Here is a 26,473-nt window from a genome sequence, read left to right as displayed (position 1 = left end):
TTTAATTCTTTAACTGGCAGAGAAAATGAAACCAATCCAGACGGGTAGAGGATTCCCTGCACTGACCTTGAGGCTCCAGTTAGCTTCCGCCTGGGAACTGACTTCCCTTCTAAATGCGACGAGGCCTGCAGATCAGAAACCCTCTCTGGTCTCCCTCTCCTTCTGTTTCCATTGCTTCATCCTAGCCTGAGTTGTTCTTTGGGAGACCCTAACATGGTTCACGTTTCCCTCTCTCTCTGTCCTTCCCTTTCTCCCCTCCCTTCCTCTCCCCCACCCCACTTTTCACTGGAGCTGACATGCAACAGCCATACATGTTACACAAGCGTCTACCAGTTCCAGCCCTTCCAGGGCTTTCCTAATGCAAAGCTTTATTCCATACAGCTTAGCCGACACAGACAAGGCTAACCCACACTGTCTCATCAAGTATGAGGGTTTTGCTTTGTTTTTGAGTATTTCGGTTTGGGTTTGAGGGAATCTTCTTCCCCTATTTAGGTTTGGTCAATTTAAAGAAATGAATTTTAAAACACTGACATTTTAAAAACCAATTAATGTTAATATTTGAGTGCAAAAGAATAAAAGCAAATATTTGGGTGCCTATATGGCTCTCGGTGCAGCCTACACGGTGCGGTAGGAGTGCACCCCACTGTTGTAGCGTGTATCTCTGGGTGCAGTGGGTGTGCACCTCACTGTCGCTGTAGCGTGTGGCTCTGGGTGCAGCCTACATGGTGCGGTAGGCGTGTACCTCACTGTTCCTGTAACATGTATCTCTGGATGCAGTGGGTGTGCACCTCACTGTCGCTGTAGCGTGTGTCTCTGGTGCAGCCTACACGGTGCAGCAGGTGTGCACCTCACTGTCGCTGTAGTGTGTGTCTCTGGTGCAGCCTACACGGTACAGCAGGCGTGCACCCCACTGTTGTAGTGTGTATCTCTGGGTGCAGCCTACACGGTGAAGCAGGTGTGCACCTCACTGTTGGAGCTGGTGTCTCTGGTTGCAGTGGGTGTGCACCTCACCGTCACTGTAGCGTGTGGCTCTGGGTGCAGTCTACACAGTGCGGTAGGCGTGTACCTCGCTGTTGCTGTAGCGTGCCAGCTCAGAGATGAAGCGCATGTGGTCCTCCCGGATCTGGATCATCTGCTCACAGATGTTGTACTGCGGGCTGCTGCTCGAGGATGTGCAGGTCCACCTGGGCACGGAGAGAAAGCCCCGTATGACCCGAGGCACCAGTGCAGTGCCTAGGACATCACCAACTGCAGGGGAGGAAGACCCCGTATGACCCGAGGCACCAGTGCAGTGCCTAGGACATCACCAACTGCAGGGGAGGAAGACCCTGTATGACCCGAGGCACCAGTGCAGTGCCTAGGACATCACCAACTGCAGTGGAGGAAGACCCTGTATGACCCGAGGCACCAGTGCAGTGCCTAGGACATCACCAACTGCAGTGGAGGAAGACCCTGTATGACCCGAGGCACCAGTGCAGTGCCTAGGACATCACCAACTGCAGGGGAGGAAGACCCTGTATGACCCGAGGCACCAGTGCAGTGCCTAGGACATCACCAACTGCAGGGGAGGAAGACCCCGTATGACCCGAGGCACCAGTGCAGTGCCTAGGACATCACCAACTGCAGGGGAGGAAGACCCCGTATGACCCGAGGCACCAGTGCAGTGCCTAGGACATCACCAACTGCAGGGGAGGAAGACCCCGTATGACCCGAGGCACCAGTGCAGTGCCTAGGACATCACCAACTGCAGTGGAGGAAGACCCCGTATGACCCGAGGCACCAGTGCAGTGCCTAGGACATCACCAACTGCAGTGGAGGAAGACCCCGTATGACCCGAGGCACCAGTGCAGTGCCTAGGACATCACCAACTGCAGTGGAGGAAGACCCTGTATGACCCGAGGCACCAGTGCAGTGCCTAGGACATCACCAACTGCAGGGGAGGAAGACCCTGTATGACCCGAGGCACCAGTGCAGTGCCTAGGACATCACCAACTGCAGGGGAGGAAGACCCTGTATGACCCGAGGCACCAGTGCAGTGCCTAGGACATCACCAACTGCAGGGGAGGAAGACCCTGTATGACCCGAGGCACCAGGACAGCCTAGGGACATCACAAACTGCAGTGGAGGGAGACCCTGTGGTGCTAGGAACATTCGATGACAGAAACCGCCTGAGGCCTACAAAGCCCGAAGGATGTACTACATAGTTTTCACTAGGAGAGATCTGTCCCCTGAGGGAGAAACGTAACATCTAAATCACAGCTAAGTGGTAAATACCAGTTGGTTATGGGTGTGAGCACTCAACAATTCATGGGCTATGCGGAATGTACAATAAATAAGACTGTGTGCATATAGTAAGCTGTAGTGGTAAGCTACAGACCCTTCGCAGCTGAGCTTCCTCTCGGCCTAGAGACAGAGTTCTTCAGGACCCGTGGGCCATAGTGTCTCTGCCTTAGTCATTACAGTTATTATCTATGGTTTGTTTGTCTAAGGGTTTCTTTTAAAAAGAATTTAAGACCAGTCTCAGCTCCAGGGACCTTGCAAAAACAGTCCTGGATTGGTTTAACCCTCAGGAGACAATTTTGTAAACTCTGCTAACGTACATGCATACCTCTGCTCCTCCCCAGGCTTGGCTGACATCTGTTAACATACATGCATACCTCTGCTCCTCCCCAGGTTGGCTGACATCTGCTAACATACATGCATACCTATGCTCCTCCCCAGGGTTGGCTGACATCTGCTAACATACATGCATATCTCTGCTCCTCCCCAGGGTTGGCTGACACTTGCTAACGTACATGCACATGTCTGGTCCTGTCCAGACTTGGTTGACAGGCATGCTTCACCACACTACTGAGTGTAGAAAACTATTTTCACATATCTATATTCTCAGTCAGCACTGTGTGGTAGAAATCTTCAGAATGACAAACATATTTTAAGGTTGTGCTGTCCAACATGCTAGTCACTGGACTCTGAACATTCAAAATGTGCTTTGCTTTAAGAAGGAAATTAAAATGTTTAGTGCTCTAACCAATGAATTTAAAAAACCAAGAGTCATATCTGGCAAAGAGCTACCATATGGGGCACTGGTTTCCACACTTGTGGGAATGTCAAGGTACTACTTTAGACATGGAAATGCTCGCTCTGGAGGCGCCCAGAGGGTCCTGGAAGAAGTTCTGGCAGCCCGTCGATCCTCTCCTTACCGGGACTTATTCTCCTCATAGTGCGCACTGGTCTTGATGTATCTCGCCAGCTCTATCTGCATATCTCCAAACAAGGGAACCACCTGCAGCTGCTGCAGTCACACAACGAAAGGAAGAGAGCGTCACAATGGGCGTCACCAGAGGACCAACAGCAACAAGGGGATAACGGCTCACGCTAACTCTTAGCTTGGGTTAAACATGGCTGCAAAGCATTCAGTATGGGAACATCTCTGCTCACACTAACTCTTAGCTTGGGTTAAACATGGCTGCAAAGCATTCAGTATGGGAACATCTCTGAAAAGAATGAAATTCAATTTAAGAAACAACACACAGAAAATACGTTGAAAGACAACTTACCTTGTTGCTCCAACCACCGCTGCATTGCTATATATTAATAACCCACATGTAGAAGTTGAAAATTTATAGGGAGACGGGTTAGGATGACACTCAGAAAGAAAATGTTTCAAGACCTCAAAGCAAAAACCCTGTCCTTAAAATTCTAGAGAAAACTCTCAATGGATGGAACAATATATCACGTTCATGTATTAGAAGGCCCAATAGCTTATTGTTTTTGTATGAACTAATACGACTGTCCCATGGTATGGCTAAGGGGGAGGTATTTATTGTGGATATAGAGAGAGAAAACAGCCAAAAGCATCTGGAGGGATTCAGAGCAGATAGAGAAAGTAGACTGAACCTTCTCCAGCAGACTGGGCCTTGAGTACCCTCATTAACTAGCTCTCGTGGATGCACCTGCAGGGCTTAGCCGGGGTTCTCTGTGACAGGGAGGTAAACAGCCGGGGATGGAGAACAGAGAAAACACAGTGAGATGCAGGAGCACAGCAGACAGAGAGAGAGAGAAACACACAGAGAGAAAGAGCTTGAACATATCTAAGATAGCAGGGTTATAAAGGCAATGAATGGCTGAGAGAGGGAAGCCCAGGAGCTGTAGGGTGGTTAGTGGAGGGGAGAAGGTGCTAGGAGCTAGGATGCTAGCACGGACTTAGAAATGGATAGCTAGTACTCGCGACACTGAGAGTCAGGAGACCAGCGTGCTGGCACGCTGACAGGCACCACAGATCGGCCATTGTTCCTTCTGCCTTTTGGAATTTGGGGGAAATGGGGTTTCCTTTGAATCCGACAGTTCCCAGTAAGTTTATTCTTTGTTGTTGTTGCTAGGGATGAAAACCCAGGACCATGTGTCTATTAAGCAAGCATTCACTCACTCACTCACTCACTACCAAGCTACACTTCCAGCCCAGACCTATATTTATGGAACCCAAGCCAATATCTCACTGGGAAAATGCTTTTGTTTGAAAATCTATCTTGAAAAGTGAAGGCTGGCATCTAAGATTATCCTGAAGAATAAAGCTGGAGGAGAGCCTCTTCCGGATAAGCACACCTGGCAGAAGGCAGAAGGCAGTAGCTAGTAAGTCAGTGTGGTGCTTGCTCTGAATGAAACCGGCCCCAGAGTCTCCCCGGGAGTGGCATAATGGAGGAGTAGCCTTGCTGGAAAAGTGTGTCCCTGCGTGGGTAGGCTTCACAGTCTCAAGCCAGGCCTAGTGGCTCCTGTCCTTCCTGCTGCCTGCAGATCCAGATGTAGAACTCTCAGCTACCTCTCCAGCACCATGTCTGCCTGCGTGCTGCCATGCTTTCTACCATGACAATAATGGGCTAAATCTCTGACCCATAAGCCAGCCCCAATGAAATGTTTTCCTTTATAAGAGTTACTGTGAGGGCCGGAGAGAGGGCTCAGTGGTTAAGAGCACTGGCTGCGCTTCCAGAGGACCCAGGTTCGATTCCCAGCACCCACATGGCAGGTCACACCTGTCTGTAACTCCAGTTTCAGGGACCCTGATACCTTCACACAGATACACATGCAGGCAAAACACCAATGCACTAAAATATAAATAAATAAATCATTTGAAAAGTAAAATAAAAATAAAGAGTTGCTATGGTCATGTGTCTCTTCACAGCAATAGAAACCCTAACTGAGACAGCAGGTGTGGCCTTGCATCAAGGAAGGAAAGAAAAATAGAAGACAGAGACCCAGGGCAGACACAGACCTACAGACTGATTTGTGTACGGGAGAGGCTACAGAGGAACAGAGAAATAAATGTCTTTGAAACCAATAAGCAGGGTCACCTGAATAACCACAGTAGAAAAAAATTCTAAGAATGTCAACCCTCACCTCCCACAGAAATAAATACGGGGCCAATTCCAGAGAAGCATTCTAGATTTAGATGAGAAAGAAATCACAATGCTTCACAAAGGTAACCTAGCAGAAGATTCTTGGGATGCCTTCAGTGGGTACCAATGAAAGGACTGGCTTATCAAGAATACAAGGAAACTAAGACACCATAAAGTAAGCGAAGAGGAGAGGGGTTGAGAATTTGACAGAGCCAAATGCTTATTAGCAGGGACCCTGGGTTTAGTCCCCACCAGCAAAAGAAAACGGAGCCATGACAAGGAGGCAGACAAAGTGGGGAGGATGTCTAAGGTCTAAAGTTCCAGCTCTGGAGGAGGACCCAAGGCTGACAACATTTAACAATCTTACATGACTTAACATTCACTTAGAACATGGTTAAATGCTCTCTACATGAAAAGGTATGAACTCGATTTAGTCAGTACCCAATGAACATATGTATTAAGACATCACATTGTACACCATAAATACAAACAGTATCTATTTGCCAATTGTATTTTAGAGCTGAGGGAAAAGCTGAACCACAGAAAGGAGGGTGTGCTGTTGTGTGTGGAGGAAAAAGGGGGGTGTTTTGTTGTTTTTGGGGGGGTCCCTGCTGGTTTCATCACCACCAGGGTACAAAGAAGCGAGAATGAAAAAAATGACCCACCAGACGAGCCAGGGTCTGATGGAGGATACTCATAAACAAGGCTTATGGGTACATTGCCTCGGACACGACAGATTGTACCGTGTGTGATACCATAATCTTATTCTCCCTGAGATAGCCATGGGATTCTTCTCACAACTGTCAGCAGCGTGTTCATTTACTGGGCACAGAAGGATGACTGCCTCCTGTACTGTGTACTTCTGGTGAATGAAACATGCCTTTCTAGTTTGGCCTCTGCTCCGCGGACGGTGAGAAGCTTAGAAGCCTGTTTTCCATCATTAGCTAGCTGACAGAGCAACGAAGAACAAATCAGCTAGACCGAATGTCTCTGTGCACGGACTGCAAGCTAGACTCTCCAAGAGGATACACAAGGACAGAGCTGCAGATGTGTGGTTTGTTAAATCAAGGTCTTTTAAAGACAGAGGGACCCGGAATATTTGCTAGTTTCTCTAGCCGGGCCCAGCTGACCGGCAGCCACTCCCTACTGAATTCCTTAGCAATTAACACTGTACAAACATCTAACCTCCGTTTGTGCCGTACAATTCAAGACTCAGCTAATTAACTGTTTATGTTTTAGCCCTAAAATTGACATGTAGAACAAGAACAACAATTAACCAAGTGCAGAGAGAAACTGCTTTATGTGGGAAAAGCTTCCCAGACAGTCAGGGCCACAGAAGATGGTCTGGCCTCACAGCCTTGAATAATAAAGTTACAGGCTTCCCGCCTGGGACTCTGGGAATATGTACAGGATGAGAAAATGTATCCTTAGGCTTGGGACACTTCAATGCCAGCCCTTGCCAAAGAGCGCCGAACTGTCAGAGCTCTTCGCCCCGCCATGGCCCCGCGTTGCCATGGTAAATGGCTTTGCTTCCTATTGTTTACCGGAGGAACGCATTATGACCCTGAGAAACAGCTTTGTAACTTTTCCACTGCCTAAAGTTTGTTGTGAGATGGGTATATAAGCTGTGTGAAGAGAGGATTAAAAAGAATCGGCATGAGAGAATAGAAACTAAAGATTAGAAAGAATTAGAAGAAGAGAATCAGAGCTGGAAAGGGGCAGCAAGAAGCAAACAGTCTGAGTCTTTCTCCCTCAGACAGATAGAAACTTGTTTCCTAAAATCCTTGCTGCTCTGAGGCCTTCCTTTGGCGACCCTGGGTGCAGCGCTGGGAGCTGAACACCTGGGCTGCAGCATATACACGTAGGCAAATTACCCAAACACAACAGATGAGATAATAATAATAATAATAAGCCAAATTACTCATACACACCAGACAGATGAAATAATAATATTATAAACCAGAACGAGGACAAGTAAATGACTTCATGATGCAACCCCAAATTCGGGGAAAACAGGGAAAAAGCCTAACCTGAACCACCCAGACAGCAAGAAATAAACATCAGACCAGAAATTACGGAAACAGAAACTAACCGAAAGAAAGGACGCCGAATAGGAAACAAAGAGATCATTCCAGCAGACACCACCAGGGAAACTCAGAGCACTCAGGGAATACTGCAAACACCTGGACTCCATTACGCTGTAAAACCTCAAAGATATGAATGAATTACCAGCATCAGCCAAACTACCAAATGCAACCAGGAATTCTGTGACCTGCATGTCTTACAGACTGGCCTAACTGGGATCAGGAGGAATGAAGAAGCCACAAGTATAGAAAAGCTGGGATTGGGTGGCCATGGACTCTGATCCAGGCAGCCACTAGCACCAGCATGCATGTTCAGTATATTTATTTCACACATCTGGTCCAAGGAGGCAGGTTTATTGCAGACCGTGAAACGAGGAGGTGGGTTTCTGTGTCAGTTGAACAGAAGGCAAGAATATTATATACACCTGAGTAAGGAAGCAGGCATTTGATCCCAGGTGGTAGAAACATGTACAAAAGGAACTCAGTAGTGTGTGCGTGTGTGTTTGTGCATGCACATGTGTGGAATGTGTGTGCACGTGTGTGTACATGTGTGCACGCATGTGTGCGTGTGTGTGCGCACAATAAATAACTAAAGGCATCATGAATTTGGGAGGGGGCGGGGAGAATTTGGAAGAAGGGTAGAGGTGATGTAGATACAGTGCTCATGTGTATAGTCCTCAAAAAATTAAATTAAAAACAAAAACAAAAAACTCAATGTCACCACCAACAGCAGCAACAAATCGCAGAGAAAACTGAGACCTGCTCAAAAGAGACATCACATGAGTGAGCGTTGCTGTCCTTCTGGAGTAGAGCTCTCCCCACCACCCTGTCAGACTCCTCGTCCATCTGCTCCCCAATATACAAGGGTCTTATCCCATGACTTCCAAGTTGTATAGTCCAGGCTAACTGGCTTGTGAGATTCTATCTCCACTCTCCCATCTCGCCATAGGAGTCATAGGGAATTACAGTTGCACACCACCACACCTAGCTTCTCATGTGGGTTGTGGGACCCAACCCGGGTCATAGAGCTTATATAGAAGATGGATTTTAACTTGCTACGCCCAGGATCATAGGTCTTATTTGAGCCCTCTGCATCCATATCCTCCTGGACCAGAGGTGGGTACCAATGCTGTTACCAAGCAGCTCAGTTCTCAGCTTCTCTGTCCACCCAGGCATGCGAAGTTTCAAGCTTGGGTCTTAACCAATGCTGCTTGGATTATAAAGACCTAACTGCCTTCTGAAGGCTTACCGTCAATACTGATTGCCTGGATTAGAGAGATCAGATATTCTTGAGGAAAATCCAGGTTTGTGAAGCCCTGTAGAATCTTTTGCTGAATATTTGCTAAAAATGCCAGACATCTAGTTTTAGCCAGGCACTGGCTAAAAAAAAGGTGCGCTGACTCTCAGATTCCTCAAAGCTCCACAAACCACAGAAGGAAGTATCAAGTTTCTTAGAGGGGTCTTAGCAGAGCAACCTTTAGATCATTGCCTTTTCTGGTTTGTGAAATGATTAATCAAACACTTTAAATCATACGCAACCACACACCACTTAAAATTAAAAAAAAAATCAAATAATGATCCAGTGTCTTAGCCAATCCTTGGCTGAATCTTGGGAATGGACAATATCCTAAGCTTATTCATATTGCGTAATTAACTGGCAGCTGTCGCTGTAAACTATCCAGAGCTGTGTGAATCAGGTGACTGATGGTCCTAGATGCAATACTTTATTTAAAAGATAATGTTCGTGGTAAGAAAAGAGAGTATCCAGGGAGTATACAACAAACACCTACATCAACACTTCAGAAGAAATGAACTTGAAAGTGTTAACAGTTAATGCAGAGCTTAAAAGAAAATCCAAATACACATTGCACATCTACAGTTTTTCATCAATGTCAGATTTCAAAACCATGATCTCCTGTTCCTGTGTGCAACCTTGAACTCCGTCTCTGCAGGGTTTCTTCTGTAATTAAACCGGTTATAATTACATGGAAAATTCAGAGCAATTGGCTATTCAGCTGCACTGAAATTGCCTAATAAAAATGCTCTAGACAGAATGAGAGGAGAAGCAAAGGGACAGTGATATATCTGTATTGAGTTATTATGACGCCTGGCAGTAAGAGGCACTGGTAAATTTACAGACGTACTTTGAAACTGAGCTCAAACATTGCTCTTCGTGTTTATAGGCGTGATGAACAACATAAAGGCATAAACCTTTTTAATTCCCGTATCTGGCAGATATATTTCATTGTATAGAATGGTTCTAACACAAAATAAGATGAAAATAAGCAAACCTTCTCCCCCCTCACCCCCAGGGTCCCAGAGGCACTCTTTACTAACAGAGGGTTGGGCACATGCAGTCAGATGCAGAAGAGAAGAAACCGTAAGATGCCATTTCTTCACGATTCAACCTGGGCGAAACCAAGGAAAGGAGCAAGAAAGAGAAAGCCTGGCTTTCAGAGGGGAGAAGAAGTCTCAAGACCCTCTCTTATCTTCCTGCATTCTGATAGACATCACAATCGGGCACAGATTCGCTTGGCAAAAACTCAACGCAGATATTTATAAAAACATTGATCATCAATGCTCAGAACTAAGCAAAAATCTGTCAAAAAAGCTCATATATATATATATTCACATGTATATATCAATGTCTTTACATACAGAGACACATATATGTATATATACACGCACACACATGTAAAGCTCACCTTGAAGTACTTGTCTATTTTGGATAAGTTGATTCTTTTCTTGGCATCTAGTTTGTAGATGTTACTGACACTCCCATCCATCAGGTACAGACCAAATCCCATGACCTGAAAAGCCACAAAATGGTGCCATTTAACACTTGGATCTATGAATTTACAGATGCACACTGCCAAGCTGCTAACTTTGAAATCGCAAATCACTCTTCCTTTTAATGGTGCTACGAAAGGGGCTCTCCTTTGCACAGTCAAGAGTACTTAACACCCGGAATCACTTAAAGGCCATTCGGTCGTTACCCAGCTCACAGCAAGGGAGACAGTGTGTGTGGAGTTGTGTATCCTTTTAAGGTTTCGTTGTGATGAATACCTGCTATTTCCAGTCTGGTGCTTTGAATGTAATTTTTTTTTCCTTATTCTTCTTCACTGAAATCAGTTACAAGGGATAATTTGATTTCCAGGCTAGATGCTAAAAGACAAAGCAGTGCTGACGAGCCTAACCTGAGTCCCAGGGATTTTGTAGAATTGCATGATCTAATACACAGCCATGCACAACTACAGAACTTAACTTTGTGCAAAACGAACAAATTCCATCTGGCAACAGCCATGTGCACATCCCCAGTACATCCTGGGGACATGACTAGAGCTCTCACATCAGCCAGCACAGTCACGGTCATGCCGTTTCTACCGTCACAGCCGTCCCCATCACCGGGGGGAATTCTCCTGACAGAAATGTGTCACCAGCTGGGACAGCAGGTGTACTCAGCAGACTGTGCCTCAGACCAAGTGTGTGCAGTGGTGACCAGCAGACCAAAGGAAAAAGGATTTCATAGTCAAGAGGCCTGACCCACACACAGGAGAGCGTCAGCATAAGGAAAGGCTGGCGAAGGATTCCAGACCGAGTACAGCCATGCTCTAGCCCCACCCTCCCACGCCCACCCCTACCCACACCCACGCACTTTGAGAAGCATGTGCTTTTCACTGGGCGTCAGGTACATTCTGTTCTCGTAGTAATCCACACAGAGATTCACGATGTCCGCCAGGAGCTCTTCATAGCCGGAAATGACCTCAAGCTGCTGCTGCAGAGACTGAAACACAGGGGGAGACAGAAGCTACCGCCGCCCGCTCCAGCCGCGCCAGCAACACGGGCCGTCGGTGGCGTGCGGGGAACACATCCTTACTTGGGTGATCTTGTTGTGGTTGGCCAGGAACATGGACAAATTCTGGGACTCCTGAATGGACTGCGGATCCGCCATTTTCCGTAAAAACTGAGCAGCCCTAGAAAGAAAAGTCGATTCTAAAACATATCTACAAACTGATTTAAAGGTGAGGAGTTTGGGGGAGGGGATTGGGGGATCAGGATTCCTCTCCTCTACCTGAGTTAATTTACAGAAATGTGTGTTGCGGACACTCATGGTTTCAGACTCCTGAAGCATCTCTGACCTTGACTCTAGGGCAGTGGTTCAAAACCTGGGGGTCGTGACCTCCTTGGGGGGGGTCAAACAACCCTTTCACAGGGAGGGGTTGCACATCAGATATTCTGTATATCAAGTATTTGCACTATGATTTATAACAGTATCAATGACAGTTATGAAGTAGCCATGACAATGGGGTTCACAACAACATGAGGATCTGTATTCAGGGGTTGCATCATTAGGAAGGTTAAGAACCACTGTTCTAGGGAAACCTTTAGTCAACTTAGATGTATCTTATACAGCTTTTGTGCTTACTGCCCACAGGTATCTCTACTCTGGTGTCTCCTATACACGGGTAAATGCCCTCCTTTATTTATGGGTCAAAGGACCCCTAGCCTCTCTGTCAGAGGCAAGCCTCCACATATTCTGCCTCCAAAACGCCCTGAAATGCATTGTTAAAGATCTTTCTAGAAACCCTCTCTGGGCCACCACGATTTCCAAGAAGTGCCGTCTCAGCCCGCCAGCATGGTAACATCGCAGAGTCCTTGAACTGCCACCTATTCAGCGGCACAGTGTGCAGGAGACCAAAGGACTTGTACAGGAAAGTCCTTGAAGGCACACGGTAAGTCTATGTAGGGAAAGAGCGAGGAGTCTTTCCATGTAACAGAAACTGCCAACAGGGCCTCCCTACGCGACTCAGAATCTTAAATATTTAAGTTTACACAAGGAAGGGTCATATCCACGCTGAATTCACTTCCTTCCTTCCTCACGGACGGTCTGAAATGATAATGTATCTCCCTAAGCAACTGGCTGTGGTCATGTAACAAAGAGGCAGGCCGTGAGGTATGATGGAAGGGACTGTCAGGAACTTGAACGTTTACTGCTAAGAAAGAATACAATTTTTTAAATATTTTTTATTTATTATTATGTATACAGTATTCTGCCCGCATGTCTGCCTGTAGGCCAGAAGAGGGTGCCAGATCTCATTACAGATGGTTGTGAGCCACCATATGGTCACTGGGAATTGAACTCAGGACTCTGGGAGAGCAGCCAGGGCTTCTAACCGCTGAGCCACCTCTTCAGCCCAAGGGTACAGGTTTATATTCTCCTTCCTCCCTGTCCACCCTAATGTAAATGGTGGGGAGAACTCAAGCAGCCATGCTGTACTCTGAGCAACACATGATGAATGCAGAACAGCCTCACTCCCTAATTAAAATATAAAAAACTTAAAAATTAATAAAATAGTTTGAGCTATGTGGTGGTGGCACACATCTTTAATCCCAGCATTTGGGAGGCAGAGGCAGGCAGATCTCTGTGAGTTCAAGGCGAGACTGGTCGCACCCAGGGATACACAGAGAAACCCTGTCTCAAAAATACAAAACAAGACAAAAACCAAACAAATAAATAAATAAAACTTGTATGCAGTCTTAGTAATAATAATAATAAATATGATAATAAATCGTATCACTGAAACATAGCAACACTATCTTTCAACATGTTCATCTTATTGATTCCAATAGATGCTAGGGTAGGAGCTACAGCAACCAAGGAAGGAATGAATTAAGGGCGCTGTTTTCTATTTTGGTCAAGACTCACCACAATCGTGTGGGTGATTTTTTCCCATTTTACTTAAAATATGAACCAAAAGCTACCATCTGGACACAAAAGAAATGGGAGTCAATGAGAGACGAGAGCCAGAGAGAAAGAGAAAGAGAGAGAGAGAGAGAGAGAGAGAGAGAGAGAGAGAACGAGCATAGAATAAAGGGTAGTCCGCTTGTTCATCTTATTGTCAACTACACCTGGAATCAGGTAAAATCTAAGCAACTGGGCATGCTCGTGGAGGATTTTTTGACTGATCATTTGCTGTGGGAAGACCAAGCCTAAACCTGGATCGTTTAAGGTCGGAAGACCTACCCTAAATCTAGACTTGGCGAATTTCATCATAGCAACAACAACAAAACTTGTTTAGCACACTCCTGCTGACCTCTCTACAGGCTGTAGGCTGGTTCTCTTAAAAATGGAAAGTCAGCACAGGGAAGAGCTGTCCAGAGGACCTGAGATGCTCAGTAGGACCCTAGAATACCTGCCATGGGCTAACTTTGTAAAACGTCACGCCTGCAATGACGTGCAAGGGAGAAGCGAGGGGATGGCAACCCTGAGGACTGTAGCTAAGCATCCTTGGATGAAAAACACACTTTCCCTAGGATAAGATGCTCTCTGGGCCAATCCCTATGCACTGTGAACAGGGATAGATGTACATGTCTATTGTCTCAAGGTTACTAAGCACTCAGATTTTCCCACAAACATCTGAGGCTGACCAGAAAGCCTCAGGCCGTGTAAAAGTACCAGAGACCCTGAAGCCGTCGGCAACTCCTGCACCTTACTCTTGGTAGCGCAAACTCACAGTCTCAAGACTGCTAAGTAGCTGCTCTCAACATAAGGGAGCCAGGTGCCTGTTACTTGCCAGGCTGAGATGGGACCTCTCTGGGACCCCGCCACACGCTGCGGGCCTGAGCTCACCTCTTATATGCTGAGTGGTCATTCTTCACGCTACACTTCATGTTCTTCAGTTCGTCCAGCACGGCAAACATGTTGATGAATTTGCCCAACGTGATCAAGTAGGCTTCAGACACAAAGTCCTTCCTCCTCTCTGCATGACACAGGCGTCTCACTTCCCCACAGAAACGCTCGATGGCATTTCTCTGAGCACAGACAGGGAAAGGCAGAAAAGAGCCCTCTCAGCAGTTGATCGGATCTCCGCTGGCGCTCCAGGGACGGCCCCCTCACTTACTGTGCCCCACTAGGCTCTAGGATCATCTTCCTTCTCACAGAGAGACCCTTGTCTGAGCAATGTCCAGACTTTCACTCTGTAGCAACCATTATTTATATAGCAGTTCAGCAGCTGCGGCTCTTACTAAAGTAAAAGAATTTGGCTGATTATTCCTGCAAGACTACGAGGGTGGATCCTGCTGACTGAACTTGACGGAACCTAGAATCACCCGGAAGATGAGTTTCCGAGCATGACTATGGGGAATCGATCGATCAATCGATCACCTTGAGTAAACTGAGATAGAAAGACCTACACCCCTGTGGGCAATGCCATTCCCTGGCTTAGATCCTGGGCTGCCGAAGTGGAGAAAGAAGCGGGACACAGTATGAATTCTTATCTCTCTGTCATAATAATGGAAGAGGCATGACCAAGTGGTTACGAAGCTCCTACTGTCTGGAGGTCCCTGCTATGATGGACTGAACCCTTGAACTTTGGGCTAAAAATAAATCCTTTCTCCTTCAAACTGGTTCACTGGGAAATTTTGTTATAGCAGCAGCAAAGAACTACAGTCCCTGAGGAAAATGCTCCAAGAAGCATCTATGATACTGATGCTAGCTGTCAGGTGAAAAGCAGAGGGGATTTTCTTTTTGCTAAGTTTTAAGATTAAGTAAAAATTCAAAGAAAGCTGTAGTTGAAAAATTGTAGCCGGGTAGTGGTGCACACCTTTAATCCCAGCACTTGGGAGGCAGAGGCAGGAGGGTCTATGTGAGTTCAAGGCCAGCCTGGTCTATAGAGCCAGTTCCAGGTTTTCTACACAGAGAAAACCTGTCTTGGGGGGAGGGGATTGTTTGGAGGGCTGGAGAAATGGCTCAGTGGTTGGGAGCACTGACTGCTTGCTCTTCCAGAGGGCCAGGGTTCAATACCCAGCAACCACATAACAGTCCCCAACTGCTTGTAACTCGAGTTCCAAAGTCAACACCCCTAAAGACATACAAGTAGGGAAAACACATAAAATGCACATAAAATAAAAATACATTAAAAAATTGTTTAGACATTTCCAGTGGGCCACTTTAGAGAAAGCAAGTCTCTTCCATGTGGCCATCCCCCCTCCCCCCCCCATAACTGAAAGGTCAAACGAAGTCCAGGTAGGAAGTACCAGAAAGGCAAAAAAAAAAAAAAAAGTTGGAAAAACTAGTTATACACTGCACTTGGAACTGACGAAAGCAAAAGCAAGCTTTGTGCAGGGTAAAATTTCACCCTAAAGAGAGGTGAGACACAAAAGAATTTACTCAGAAGAGTGTTGAAGCCTTAGTCCTCTGTCTAATGCGGTTGTTTTACTTAAGACTATACTGCCCCTATCCTTAGTATTAAACCCCTCTACTTATTTTAGTGTTTTACCTGGAAGTACATAAAATTCATCAGTTTTGTGACCTCTGGTTCAAGGACTTCCACCGTCTTCTCATAAATCTCAACTCTATTAGGCTGCTCGTTGCACTTCACCTAAGCGCCGAGAGACAAAAGCAAAGTCTCGTAACTGCACACGGGGCACGAGGGGGCGTGGCCTGGCAGGACTAGGGACGGGAATGGCCGGGAAGGGCTAGGCACCTGAGGGATGGCTCGAGAGCAGCTCCTCCAGGTGTAGAGCATGACAGCATACTCCTGGCCTTCCTCCAGCATCTCGTTCTGCAAAACACACGGGACGACTCACATGTGAGTAGGGGAATGAACACAGCAGGAGATGTGAACGGCTGATGGCTCCACCCCCCCCCCCGAGATACACTGTGCACAGCAGACAACCACAACAGCCCCCCAAATATCCCTACAGCCTCAGCAGGCTGCAAAGGACTCTGGATGACCACGTAAGCCATTTCTGAGGAGAGCCACCACAGAGGGGCATCCAACCTCACTCAGCCCTCAATGGCTGCCTGGAAAGCAGACCTGAAGCTAGGGCAAGAATCCATGATAGCAGCCTCACAGTTTCTTTTCCAGGTCACACCAAGCTTCCTGACTTCGACAGGATCCAAAAACAGAGCTGCTAGCCCGGGATACATGAGAAGACAGACTACTTCACAAAGCACAAAAATCCAGGGACGGTACCCACGGGAAGAGAGCTATCATCATCTTATTTTTAAAGACTTCTACTTATTTATTAAGTGTACAGTGTTCTGCCTGCATGTACACCTGCAGGCCAGAAGAGGGCACCAGATCTCATTACAGATAGTTGTGAGCCACCATGTGGTTGCTGGGAATTGAACTCAGGACCTTTAGAAGAGCAGACAATGCTCTTAACCACTGAGCCACCTCTCCAGCCCCAAAGCTACCATCGTTTTTAATAGCTGCTTTGCTGTTCTGTCCCATTACTTCCTGATCATTTGCTTTGGTGAAAAGGTAAAATCCCATAGATCGTCTTTAAAATGTGACTAGAATTCTGGCAACGGCTTAAGATGCATCAAGAGAACTTGCTTTTCCCAGCCTGGTCTGCAGAGCGAGCTCTGGAGCAGTCAGGGCTGCACAGAGAAACCCTGACTCAAACAAGCAAACAAACAAACAAAGAAACAAAAACACAACCTTTCATCTCATAACATCATTCCTACAAATATTTAGAAAGATGTTCATCACAGCATTCTTTGTTATGCAAAAGGGGAAACTGAGTAAATGTACACAAACAGTTAACGGTGGACATTTACAGAACGGGCTATACAGACATGAAAGGCATTTTCTCTGGTGCATTTCATGAGATGAAAATGTTCACAAAATCATTAAAATACATAATTACACTTACAGAATTCATTTAGAAAGCCCAAGTCCCATATGAGTGGACACCTGACACATGAAAGTTTGGGCATGGAGAAATGGAGCCAGAAAGAGCACCAACCAAGGGAACCCTTGCAACTCTGGCAAAGACTTTCTCTGGGTCAGAGAGAATAAATTTCTTAAAAGAGTATGGACTGGGTTGGAGAGGTGTCTCAGAGGTTAAGAGCACTGGCTGCTCTCCCAGAGGTCCTCAGTTCAATTCCCAGCAACTACATGGTGGTTCTCAACCATCTATAATGAGAAATGGTGCCCTCTTCTGGCCTGCAGGCACACATGCCGGCAGAACACTGTATACATGATAAATAATCTTTAAAAAACAAAACAAAACTATAGACTATTTTTATAGTAAAAGCAAGAACTTTCTTAAGACTGTCAGACATTTCCATCTCTTTTCCTCTACCTGGTCTATCAGGAAAACATGTAGTTCATTTGCTGCTGAAATGTGACACCTGCTAGACAGAAAACAGAGAAATGGACAACATTACCATGCTAGAGTGGACAGTCGCCTGTTCAATGTATCTTGCAATGCCCGTGACAAATGCATTTCTGTCTTCAAAGTTGGTGTTGAAGTTGGGCTGCAGGGGAGGGAAGCGGAACAAAGACGTCAGGCTGAGGTCAGAGCGGCCAGCCGCGTCCCGTCTTCTCGGAGACCTACCTGATAGAGCAGGGAGGAAGGTGGAGGCTCAATGCAGGGCTGCTGGTCAGGCAGAGGCAGCTCCTCCAGGAGGTCCACGTTGGACAGTGCATCTTCTAGCGTCACTTGGGCAGCCATACTGCAACAGAACAAAGTACAGAGCCGGCTGTGAGGGAAGACGCAGTCTGGAATATACAGCAGGCCTTCCGATGGGACTTAGGTGGCTTCTAGTTTCCCCTCCCCACTTCTTGCAAGGGCACTGGAGACACCCACAGAATGGGGGCATGGGGACCGCAAGTCCCTGAGAGTCTTTTCCTTCCCCCAGGCTTATTGGGAAAGCTCTCCTGACCTCTATAGAGTATGCTGCTGCAGAAAATACCAGTTCCTATGGTTCCTACCACACTTGTTGTCTCCCTATATCCTTTCTACATTGTTGCTCCCGTTCTAGTTGCTGGTGCTTAGGGCCCCACAGAGGGTGTGTTAACCCCTCACATGGCTGGAAGAGGGCTGCATCTCCTGCACAGTTATTCCAAATACATGAGGATGAGAGGACTGCTCTCGGCCACCAGCGGTGTGGCTACAACCGGCTGGAATCGCAGAGACTGTACTAGAGAAACGGTGTGTCCGACATGAGCGAGAGAGAGAAGCATCAACCCCAAAGCTGGAACAGAAAGGCAGAGAAGTACAGGCATAAAACACACATCTACGCCAGCTACAAGACGCAGAGGCAGCACACAGCCTGTCTCCCATCGAATGGCTTCTGACCTAGCAGGATGGGCAGTGGAGGGGAGATAGGAAGACTTGGGGTTGTGTCCCTAATGGAGCCACAGAACGGGGTGTGTTCTAAGAAGGAAGGAACAGCAAATGAGGCCGAGGAGGTACTCAACGGAAGCCTCTGAACAAAACGGCAGCGTGGAAGCTAAAGACCCACAGACCACAGCACGCGGCCTGTGAGTCTTCTCAAGGGTCAGAGTTACATCCCAAGATGACAAACTAGAAACAGAAGTTCCAGAGACCCAGCAAGTCCCAAGCCCTGGTGGTGAGGGAGAGCCCACAAAGCTGCATCCAGTTTCCATCCGAGTTATTCGGCACATACGAAGCTAACCGCTAACCCAGATGGCTAACCGTAGACTGCTCTGACCTGAGCTCACAGAGTTCCGGCTCATACTTTGTAACCTAAGCCTTAGATCAAGAACTAATAAACCTTGGCCATCCAGGACCGCTCTTAGGCGAACAGCCCCAGTTGGCATACCAGAGACTGCGTGACTGGGAACTGTGTGCATAGTGGCCATCCTTGACCCCTCAGAACTGTACGCAGACGAAGGTGGACTTTACTCCTTCACACTGTACAAATCACACGGCAGGAAACGGCACACAAAGAAGCTCAGTATAACCGTACTAAGTATTACCCCCAAGCAAAGAGCACCCCAGCCCACTGTCCTTCACCATGGCAAGCACTCCCGCCACTCAGCAGCCAGCTGCCATCACCCAGCATGCTCGCCACACTATAGTTACTAATTCTGTCTCAAAATAATCGATTCGCTGCCTGCTGATCCTCTCTGTTACTCTAGGGCCTGATAGCCACTCAGTCTACTATAATACTGGGTCTATATAAATGGCAGTTACATAAATACGTGGTATGTACTTATTTATATTGGTGCCGAAGATCAAACGTAGGGTCTGCATATGGTAAGTCGTATATTAGCACTAAGCAGTAGCCCATATAAATATGCAATATTTATGCGATTATATAAGCTATATAAAATAACTATAACATCAGGGAGTGTTAGATAATCAAACACACAGGCTTGACACAATTGAAGATGGACCCCATCGATCCATTGTCGATCCTGGGGGTAATTAAGGTTTTAGGTATTCAAAAACCATACTTGGAAACCAAACCAAAGTCAATGAGGATCTATAGGTTAAAAAGGATAGTAAAAGGGCTGGAGAGATGGCTCAGAGGTTAAGAGCACTGACTGCTCTTCCAGAGGTACTGAGTTCAACTCCCAGCAACTCTATGGTGGCCTACAACCATCTACAATGAGATCTGGTGTCCTCTTCTTTCTGGCACATAGGCATACACGCTGACAGAATAAATAAGTCTTTTTTTGGTTTTTCGAGACAGGGTTTCTCTGAGTAGCCTTGGAGCCTGTCCTGGAACTCACGGGTTAAGGTCCTTATAAAACCCAGAAGCCCCTTCTTCAGGGTAGTTGCTTGCAGACCTTCTCTGCTGAGGCTGCCCATTTGTCCGAGTTGTACAACCCTTCCTCTGTCTATCTCGTCTTTGGGAAATAGGCGAAACCCTAAGCAGGCTTTCTTTACCAGTGTGTTTCTATACACCCATACGCCGACTCTAACTTAAAAGCCTTTCTTCATCTCCCACTCCCTGCCCGCTGCCGAGATTTACAGTCCGCCTGCCCTGCTGCTCTTGCGCTGTGATAAAATGGTTCTCAAGTGTCCTTCTCAGCCTACTTTCCAATTCTTTTACTGAGATTAAGAAGACAAATTAACAGGGGAAAAGCAAGCCTCCACGGTGGTGAGATTTCCATATTCTGTGGCAGAATAGAAAAATGCTAGTCCTAACCAGTCTACACAGACTTAACAGGAATACACTTGGTAGTTTTTACAGCTATCACTAAAAGAAGGCTCATCGGTATGGCAAACTATCGGACTTGAGATTTCACTTGGTGGTAGACTGTTTCCCTTAAAGGCACAACGCACAAAATCCTGGGCTTAACACCCAGCATCACCACTGTCACCAACTCAAAAGAGACAGTGGGGGAGGGTGGAAATAACTATCAAATAGGTACAACGTGGGATAAATGAAAATGGAATACTACAAAATGTTCAAAGTCTAAAAGGAGGCAGAAAGAGGCTGACAGTGTAGCTTAGTACGCTTAAAGCCCTGAGCTCAACTGGGCACCAAAACGAACAAAACAGCAAGCAACACAAAGCCAAGAGAGTAAAGAAACAAAGAATGAAAGAGAGGATGTAGCCAGATGTGGTGGGGCACACATTTTAATCCCATCATTCGAGAGGCACAGGGAGGTGGATCTCTGAGAGTCTGAGGTCAGCCTGGTCTCCCTGGTGAAGTAGTACCAAGCCAGTGAAGGCTACCTAGTGAGACACTGGCACCATCCTCATCCTCATCCATCTCCATCATCACAGTAACAATAACAAAAACGAGATCTAAATCTAAGCACATCAATAATTACGTAGTTATATATAATCTAAAAAACTACAAAGATGATTTGATGGATCTGCTAGGTGAACGTAGAACAGGAAGAAGAAAACCAGTAAGCTATACTAGTCAAATGGAAGCTAGGGTGGCTCTGGGGCACTAGCCTTCAGAAAAGGACATTACTGCGGCTAAACGGTGACTTTGTATTATAAAGCAAGGAGCAATACCCCAACGCCAGCAATACCCCAACGCCAGAATGATCCTAATTCTGTCTGCATCTAGCCTAAACATTTCAAACTCCACAGCAAAAATGGGCAGAAGAATTGGGAAGAGAACCCAGAAAATGAACAACTCCAAACCGGAGATTGACAACAGGGCTGTTAGTAGCAAGCTGGGCAGCAACCTGTCTCCCTGGCAACACACTAATATCAAGAAAGGAGTAAATATCACAATCACTCCTCCTTAGAGTTGGAAACAACATGGAAGAGCTTCACAGACGCCCCTCTTCAGAGCTGAAAGTGCCATTCGAAAAGGAGGAGGCCCATCAAGGAAAAGCTGTCTCCTCCCTGGCAAAGAATGAATATTTTGCAGATTTTTTCCTTTGTAAAAATCTATTCTTACATGATTTGTTTTAAAGCCTATCAATGGCACACATACGGATTAGCCCAGAAGCCCAGTCTTTAATGCCTACAGACCCTGACTGCTAAGCCTACCTGAAGCAGAACTTTCTCTGTTCCCGCAATCTCCCTTCTAGAAACACTGGCCAAAAATGCCAGTCTGCACGACTGCTCTGGGCATTCTCATGCTCTCTGAATGACCCTTCCTCCCCGCCCTGCGCCCCCGCCCCCTCAGAGCCATCAATGCGATCTCAGGTCTGCTTCAGAAAGTATAGCTTGCTCTCGGGCTCTGATCAGTCCCCTCCTCCCAGCAGCTGCTGAGACCTCCACCTTGCTTGACCCGTCTATTTTCCCCTAACTCTCAGAAACGGTCTCTCATGTCCTTCCGAGACAGCCAGCTTCCTTCTTCTTTATACAGCAGAAGACGTGGCCCAGATTAAAGCTGGATCTTCCCTTCTCAAAGATCTGGATTAGAAGTCGGTCAGACCAATTCAACTGATTTAATTAAGGAAAAAACCCATCATCGGTGTGCCCAGCTGCTTCGGTTTTAGTTAATTCTAGATGTAGTCAAGTTGACAAAAAAGAATTGTCATTACAACTCCACCCCTTGTCAAGTTGACAGACAATCACATTCCCTTATGTCATGCTTAATTTCCAAATGAAATCAGTAACCAGGTCATAATTATCCCTAACATGATATAACTATCCCTTGTACAATGGCAAACACTTTAGAAATTTAGAATAGGTAGCAATGGCCCTTGAGGGATATTTTTCTGTATCTCAAACTTAAATGATAGCCGCTGATAGTCTCTTAATTGATGTTACATGATAAAGGAATCAAGAAAAGAAAACACAAGTAATGGTATAAACATTCTTAACAAAATCAATACTCATGCCAACTATAATCCTCTTTCTAAAACTGGTCATGCGGTCTTTTTTCTTAAAATATTTATTTATTTGCTTATTATGTATACAGTATTCTTTCTTCAGTCCAGAAGAGGGCACCAGGCCTCCTTACAGATGGTTGTGAGCCACCATGTGGTTGCTGGAATTGAACTCAGGACCTTTGGAAGAACAGAAAATGCTCTTAACCGCTGAGCCATCTCTCCAGCCCCCTGGTCATGCGGTCTTGACTGCTGTTTGTAATTCCCTTCCTTTACTACCCATTCTTTATTTCCTCCACTCTTGGCGGATCTTGGCTCTTTTCCTGCAGAAATGACCCATACTTTAACCCTTCAAGCGTCTGTGCCACCGTCACCCTGCCTGGACTAGGATGTTGGAGTTTCCCGTTGACTATAATCACGGGACGTGGTGGCATCAAGAGACGACCTAAAGGATTTCCTGCATTCCAGACAGAATCGTCCTTCAAGTCCTTGTGGAGAAGCACTCCAATTTCCCCCTGGTAATCTGGATCAATCACCCCTCTGAACACTACTATTCCTTCCTTAGTCCGTTGGCCTAAAGGACATCAGAAGACCATTCCAGTTCAATGGGATATTTGTTGTGGTTCCAGGCAGGGACACTCCTTATTCTGGAAAAAAAAAAAAAAAAAAAACTTCTAGACCAGCAGAACTTAAGATCAAGGAACAGGATGCATCCCCAGTGGAACACTAGGGATCATAGTGAGTGGATCTACTCCCTTTTCCATCCCTTGATTCCTGGATATGTGGATGCTGGCTATGGGAGAAACCGTACCATACACTGGACCTAGATCCAAAGCAGGTCACACTTCTCGAGAACCCGGTCCCCTCTCTCCAGTCTGTTACCATCTGATTGGTGCTGTCACTGCATCTATCAGGCCAGCTACTTCAGAACGGTGGGGAACATGGTTAAGATCGGTGCACTTCATGACTGTGGGCCACTGCCACACTTTTCTAGCCATTAGGCAAGTTCCTTGGTCAGGAGCAATGCTCTATGGAATACCATGATGGTGGAGAAGGTATTCTGTAAGTTCACGGATGGTGCTTTTGGCAGAAGCGTTATGTGCAGAAAAGGCAAATCCCTAAGCAGAAATATCTAGTCCAGTAAGGACAAAGCATCGTCTTTTCTCCAGAGGAAGTGGTCTAATGTAGTCAGCCTGCCACCAGGCTGCTGGCTGGTCTGCATTCTATCACGTGACGTCACATCTCTTCAATCTTGTACCTCCTGTTTTCCACGTCTGCACACCTAGATTCCTCCTCCTTTTTCTCTCTCGCCTAGCTATTGGCCATTCAGCTCTTTAGTAAACCAATCAGAAGGTCCCTTGGCAAAGACATATCTTTGTCTGCAGCAAATATCCTGCAACAAAACTTCTTCACATCAAGACCTGCCCAGACCCAACCATATACACACATATATATGTATATGTATATGTATATATATATATATATATACATACATACCACTTTCATTTGATAATGGATCACTGCTGTCAGATGACATCATGGGTCAGATAACACCCAGCTCAGGGTCACATGGAAACGTGGTAACCCACTGTCAAATGTTCAGTTTCTACTAAGACCCAGTAGCAGGGCAAGAAATGTCTTTCGAAGGGAGAATTAATTATCTGCAGATGAATGGACAGCCTTGTATTGAAAAATATTTGTTAACTATGTAAAGATATGGTGCATTTGTTTTTGTTTAATTATGTAAAGATGTGTTGCTGTTTTATCTTGCCTGCCTAAGGGACCTGACTGGTCTAATAAGAAGCTGGACAGCCATGAGTGAGGGAGAGGTATAGGCAGAACTTCCTGGCAGGGAACAATAATAAGTAGGAGGTGGAATAGGCTGAAGAACAAGGGAAAGGAGAAGACAGGGAGACACCAAGGGCCAGACAGACAGACAGACACAGAGGAAGCAGGAAAGTAGGACACCCAGGACAAAAGAAAGGTAAAAAGGCCCAAAGGTAAAAAGGCCCAAGGCAAAATAGACGAAAAGAAAAAGTTTATAGTAAAAAAGCTAGTGGGACTAAGCTAAGGCTGAGAGTTCATAATTAACGATAAGTCTCCGTGTGTCTTTATTTGGGAGCTGGTTGGAGACCTAAAAACAATTCTGCTACAGCTTTGCTCCAAACCCCCAAAGGTCTGTTCTGTGTTTCACCTACAGGGACCTGCAAAAGGCTCCAAATAGCATCCCTATCTGCTGCTGACATCTCAAGTACCATCAGATCTGTTAGATCACATGGTCCAAGCGGTAGAGCACCCGGACCTGCTCAAGAGCCTTTTTCTTTTCTCCAGGCCCACTCAAAGCTAACAGCCCACATGCCGTATGAGCCGGAGTAGCGCACCCAAGTGAGAAATGTTTTGTCTGCAGAATGAAACTAAATGTCGCACTTCTTTCCTGGAAGTGGGGAGGGGCCGGGTGCAATAACTTACCCTTCGCCTTTGAAGGAACAAGTATGCATGCCCCCACGGCACCGGCCTCCTAACTTCACTGAGGTAGAAGGCCCATGAATTTTGGTTGGGTTTATTTCCCATCCTCTGATATGCGTATGCGTTACCAATGAGTTCAGAGTGGCTGCTACCTCTGGCTCACTTGGCCCAATCAGTACAACGTCTTTAACATAGTGCACCAATGCGATATCTTACGGAAGAGACAGATGGTCTAGATCCCTTCTAACTGAGTTATGACCCAGGGCAGGAGAGTGAACACATCCTTGAGGTAACTTGTTTTAACTGTCAAGGTATACTGCTGGCCTTGCTGACTGAATGCAAATTGCTGCTGGTGGTCCTTATGGACAGAACTGAGGAAAAGGCATTTGCTAGGTCAATAGCTGCACACCATGTACCAGGAGATGTGTTAGTCCGCCCCTATGAGGACTCCATGCCTGGCACAGCGGCTACAATGAGTTTGATAGTCAATTGTCATTCCCCATGATCTATCTGCCTTCTGCACTGGCAGGAATGGAGAATGAAGGGGCATCCAGTGGGGACCACCTCCCTGCCTCTTTAGAGTCCCTGATGGTGTCTAATTCCTGCAACTCCTTCAGGGACGCCATACTGTTTTTGATTCACTATTTTCCTTGGCAGAGGCAACTCTCAAGGCTTCCATTCGGCCTTTCCAACCATAACAACCCACACTCCACAGGTCAGGGAACCAATGTGAGAACTCTGCCAACTTCTAAGTATATCTATTCCAATTATGCATTCTGGGGATGAGTACAAGGGACTCACTGGACCTACTGTGAGTCAGACTTCAGTCAAACTCCATTCATCACCGGACCTCTCTAAGTCTCTCCTTCCCTACGGAAGGACAGCAGTGTCTCTTGGGATCTTCTAGAATCAGCATCAATTCCAAACTAGTATCTAATAGACCCTGGAAAGTCAGAACATTTCCTTTCCCCTTGTGAAAGGCTGTAGGCCCCTCTGGGGAAGAACTGGAGAAAGGTTGATAAAACTTTAAAGGCATTTTATCAAGGTCTTTTCTCAGAGGAACTGGGCCATCCAGGTCTCAAGGGGGTCTATAAACTGGCTCAAATTTGGAAATTGTTGACAGGCTGAGATCCCCTTTTGCCACTATCCAACAGGCCATTAAGACAATGCCCCCAAAGGCTTGCTTACAGTTTGATCTTACGGAGGCGATTTCTCAGTTAAGACTGTCTCTTCTCAGATGACTGTAACGTGTGTCACTGACATAAAACTAGCCAGCATCGATAGATGCCACGATGTAAACGTCCCACAGCAAAATTTAAATCATAAATTTGGAACAACTCTTATTCCCGCTGGTGCTGCCAGTAAGCAGCTGCCAGTTTAATGACAGAACCATACACATAAATGTCCACCCCTAGGATCTGGTCAAAACAGCGCGTCAGGTGTGAGCAAGAAAACAGTAAAGGCCATGTTTTGACAGTGCAAGAGAGTGACCACCCGGAAGCCAGCGTTAAAGGCCTGA

The 26,473-nt window shown here is 46.4% G+C and overlaps 1 protein-coding gene across 2 annotated transcripts in view; it reads right to left on the bottom strand.

Annotated features, from left to right (window-relative positions):
* Positions 1–26,473, bottom strand: part of Cyfip1 (cytoplasmic FMR1 interacting protein 1) — an 83,038-nt gene that overhangs the window by 36,869 nt on the left and 19,696 nt on the right. For both annotated transcript variants that reach the window (XM_087901240.1, XM_087901238.1), the window contains exons 2-11: positions 17,825–17,942; positions 17,655–17,744; positions 15,961–16,038; positions 15,754–15,855; positions 14,106–14,287; positions 11,352–11,448; positions 11,130–11,258; positions 10,180–10,284; positions 3,201–3,292; positions 1,067–1,184 (exon numbers count right to left, since the gene is read on the bottom strand). In XM_087901240.1, coding sequence (XP_087757366.1) covers positions 1,067–1,184; positions 3,201–3,292; positions 10,180–10,284; positions 11,130–11,258; positions 11,352–11,448; positions 14,106–14,287; positions 15,754–15,855; positions 15,961–16,038; positions 17,655–17,744; positions 17,825–17,941 — 1,110 coding nt within the window. In that variant the 5' untranslated portion in view covers position 17,942. The remainder of the gene's footprint in view (positions 1–1,066; positions 1,185–3,200; positions 3,293–10,179; positions 10,285–11,129; positions 11,259–11,351; positions 11,449–14,105; positions 14,288–15,753; positions 15,856–15,960; positions 16,039–17,654; positions 17,745–17,824; positions 17,943–26,473) is intronic.

The sequence above is a fragment of the Myodes glareolus genome, chromosome 24, assembly GCF_982192425.1.
Source record: "Myodes glareolus chromosome 24, mMyoGla1.1, whole genome shotgun sequence".
Classification (NCBI taxonomy): Eukaryota; Metazoa; Chordata; class Mammalia; order Rodentia; family Cricetidae; genus Myodes; species Myodes glareolus.
Note: the sequence above shows the minus strand (reverse complement) of the source record. Positions and strands in the feature narration are given on the sequence as shown.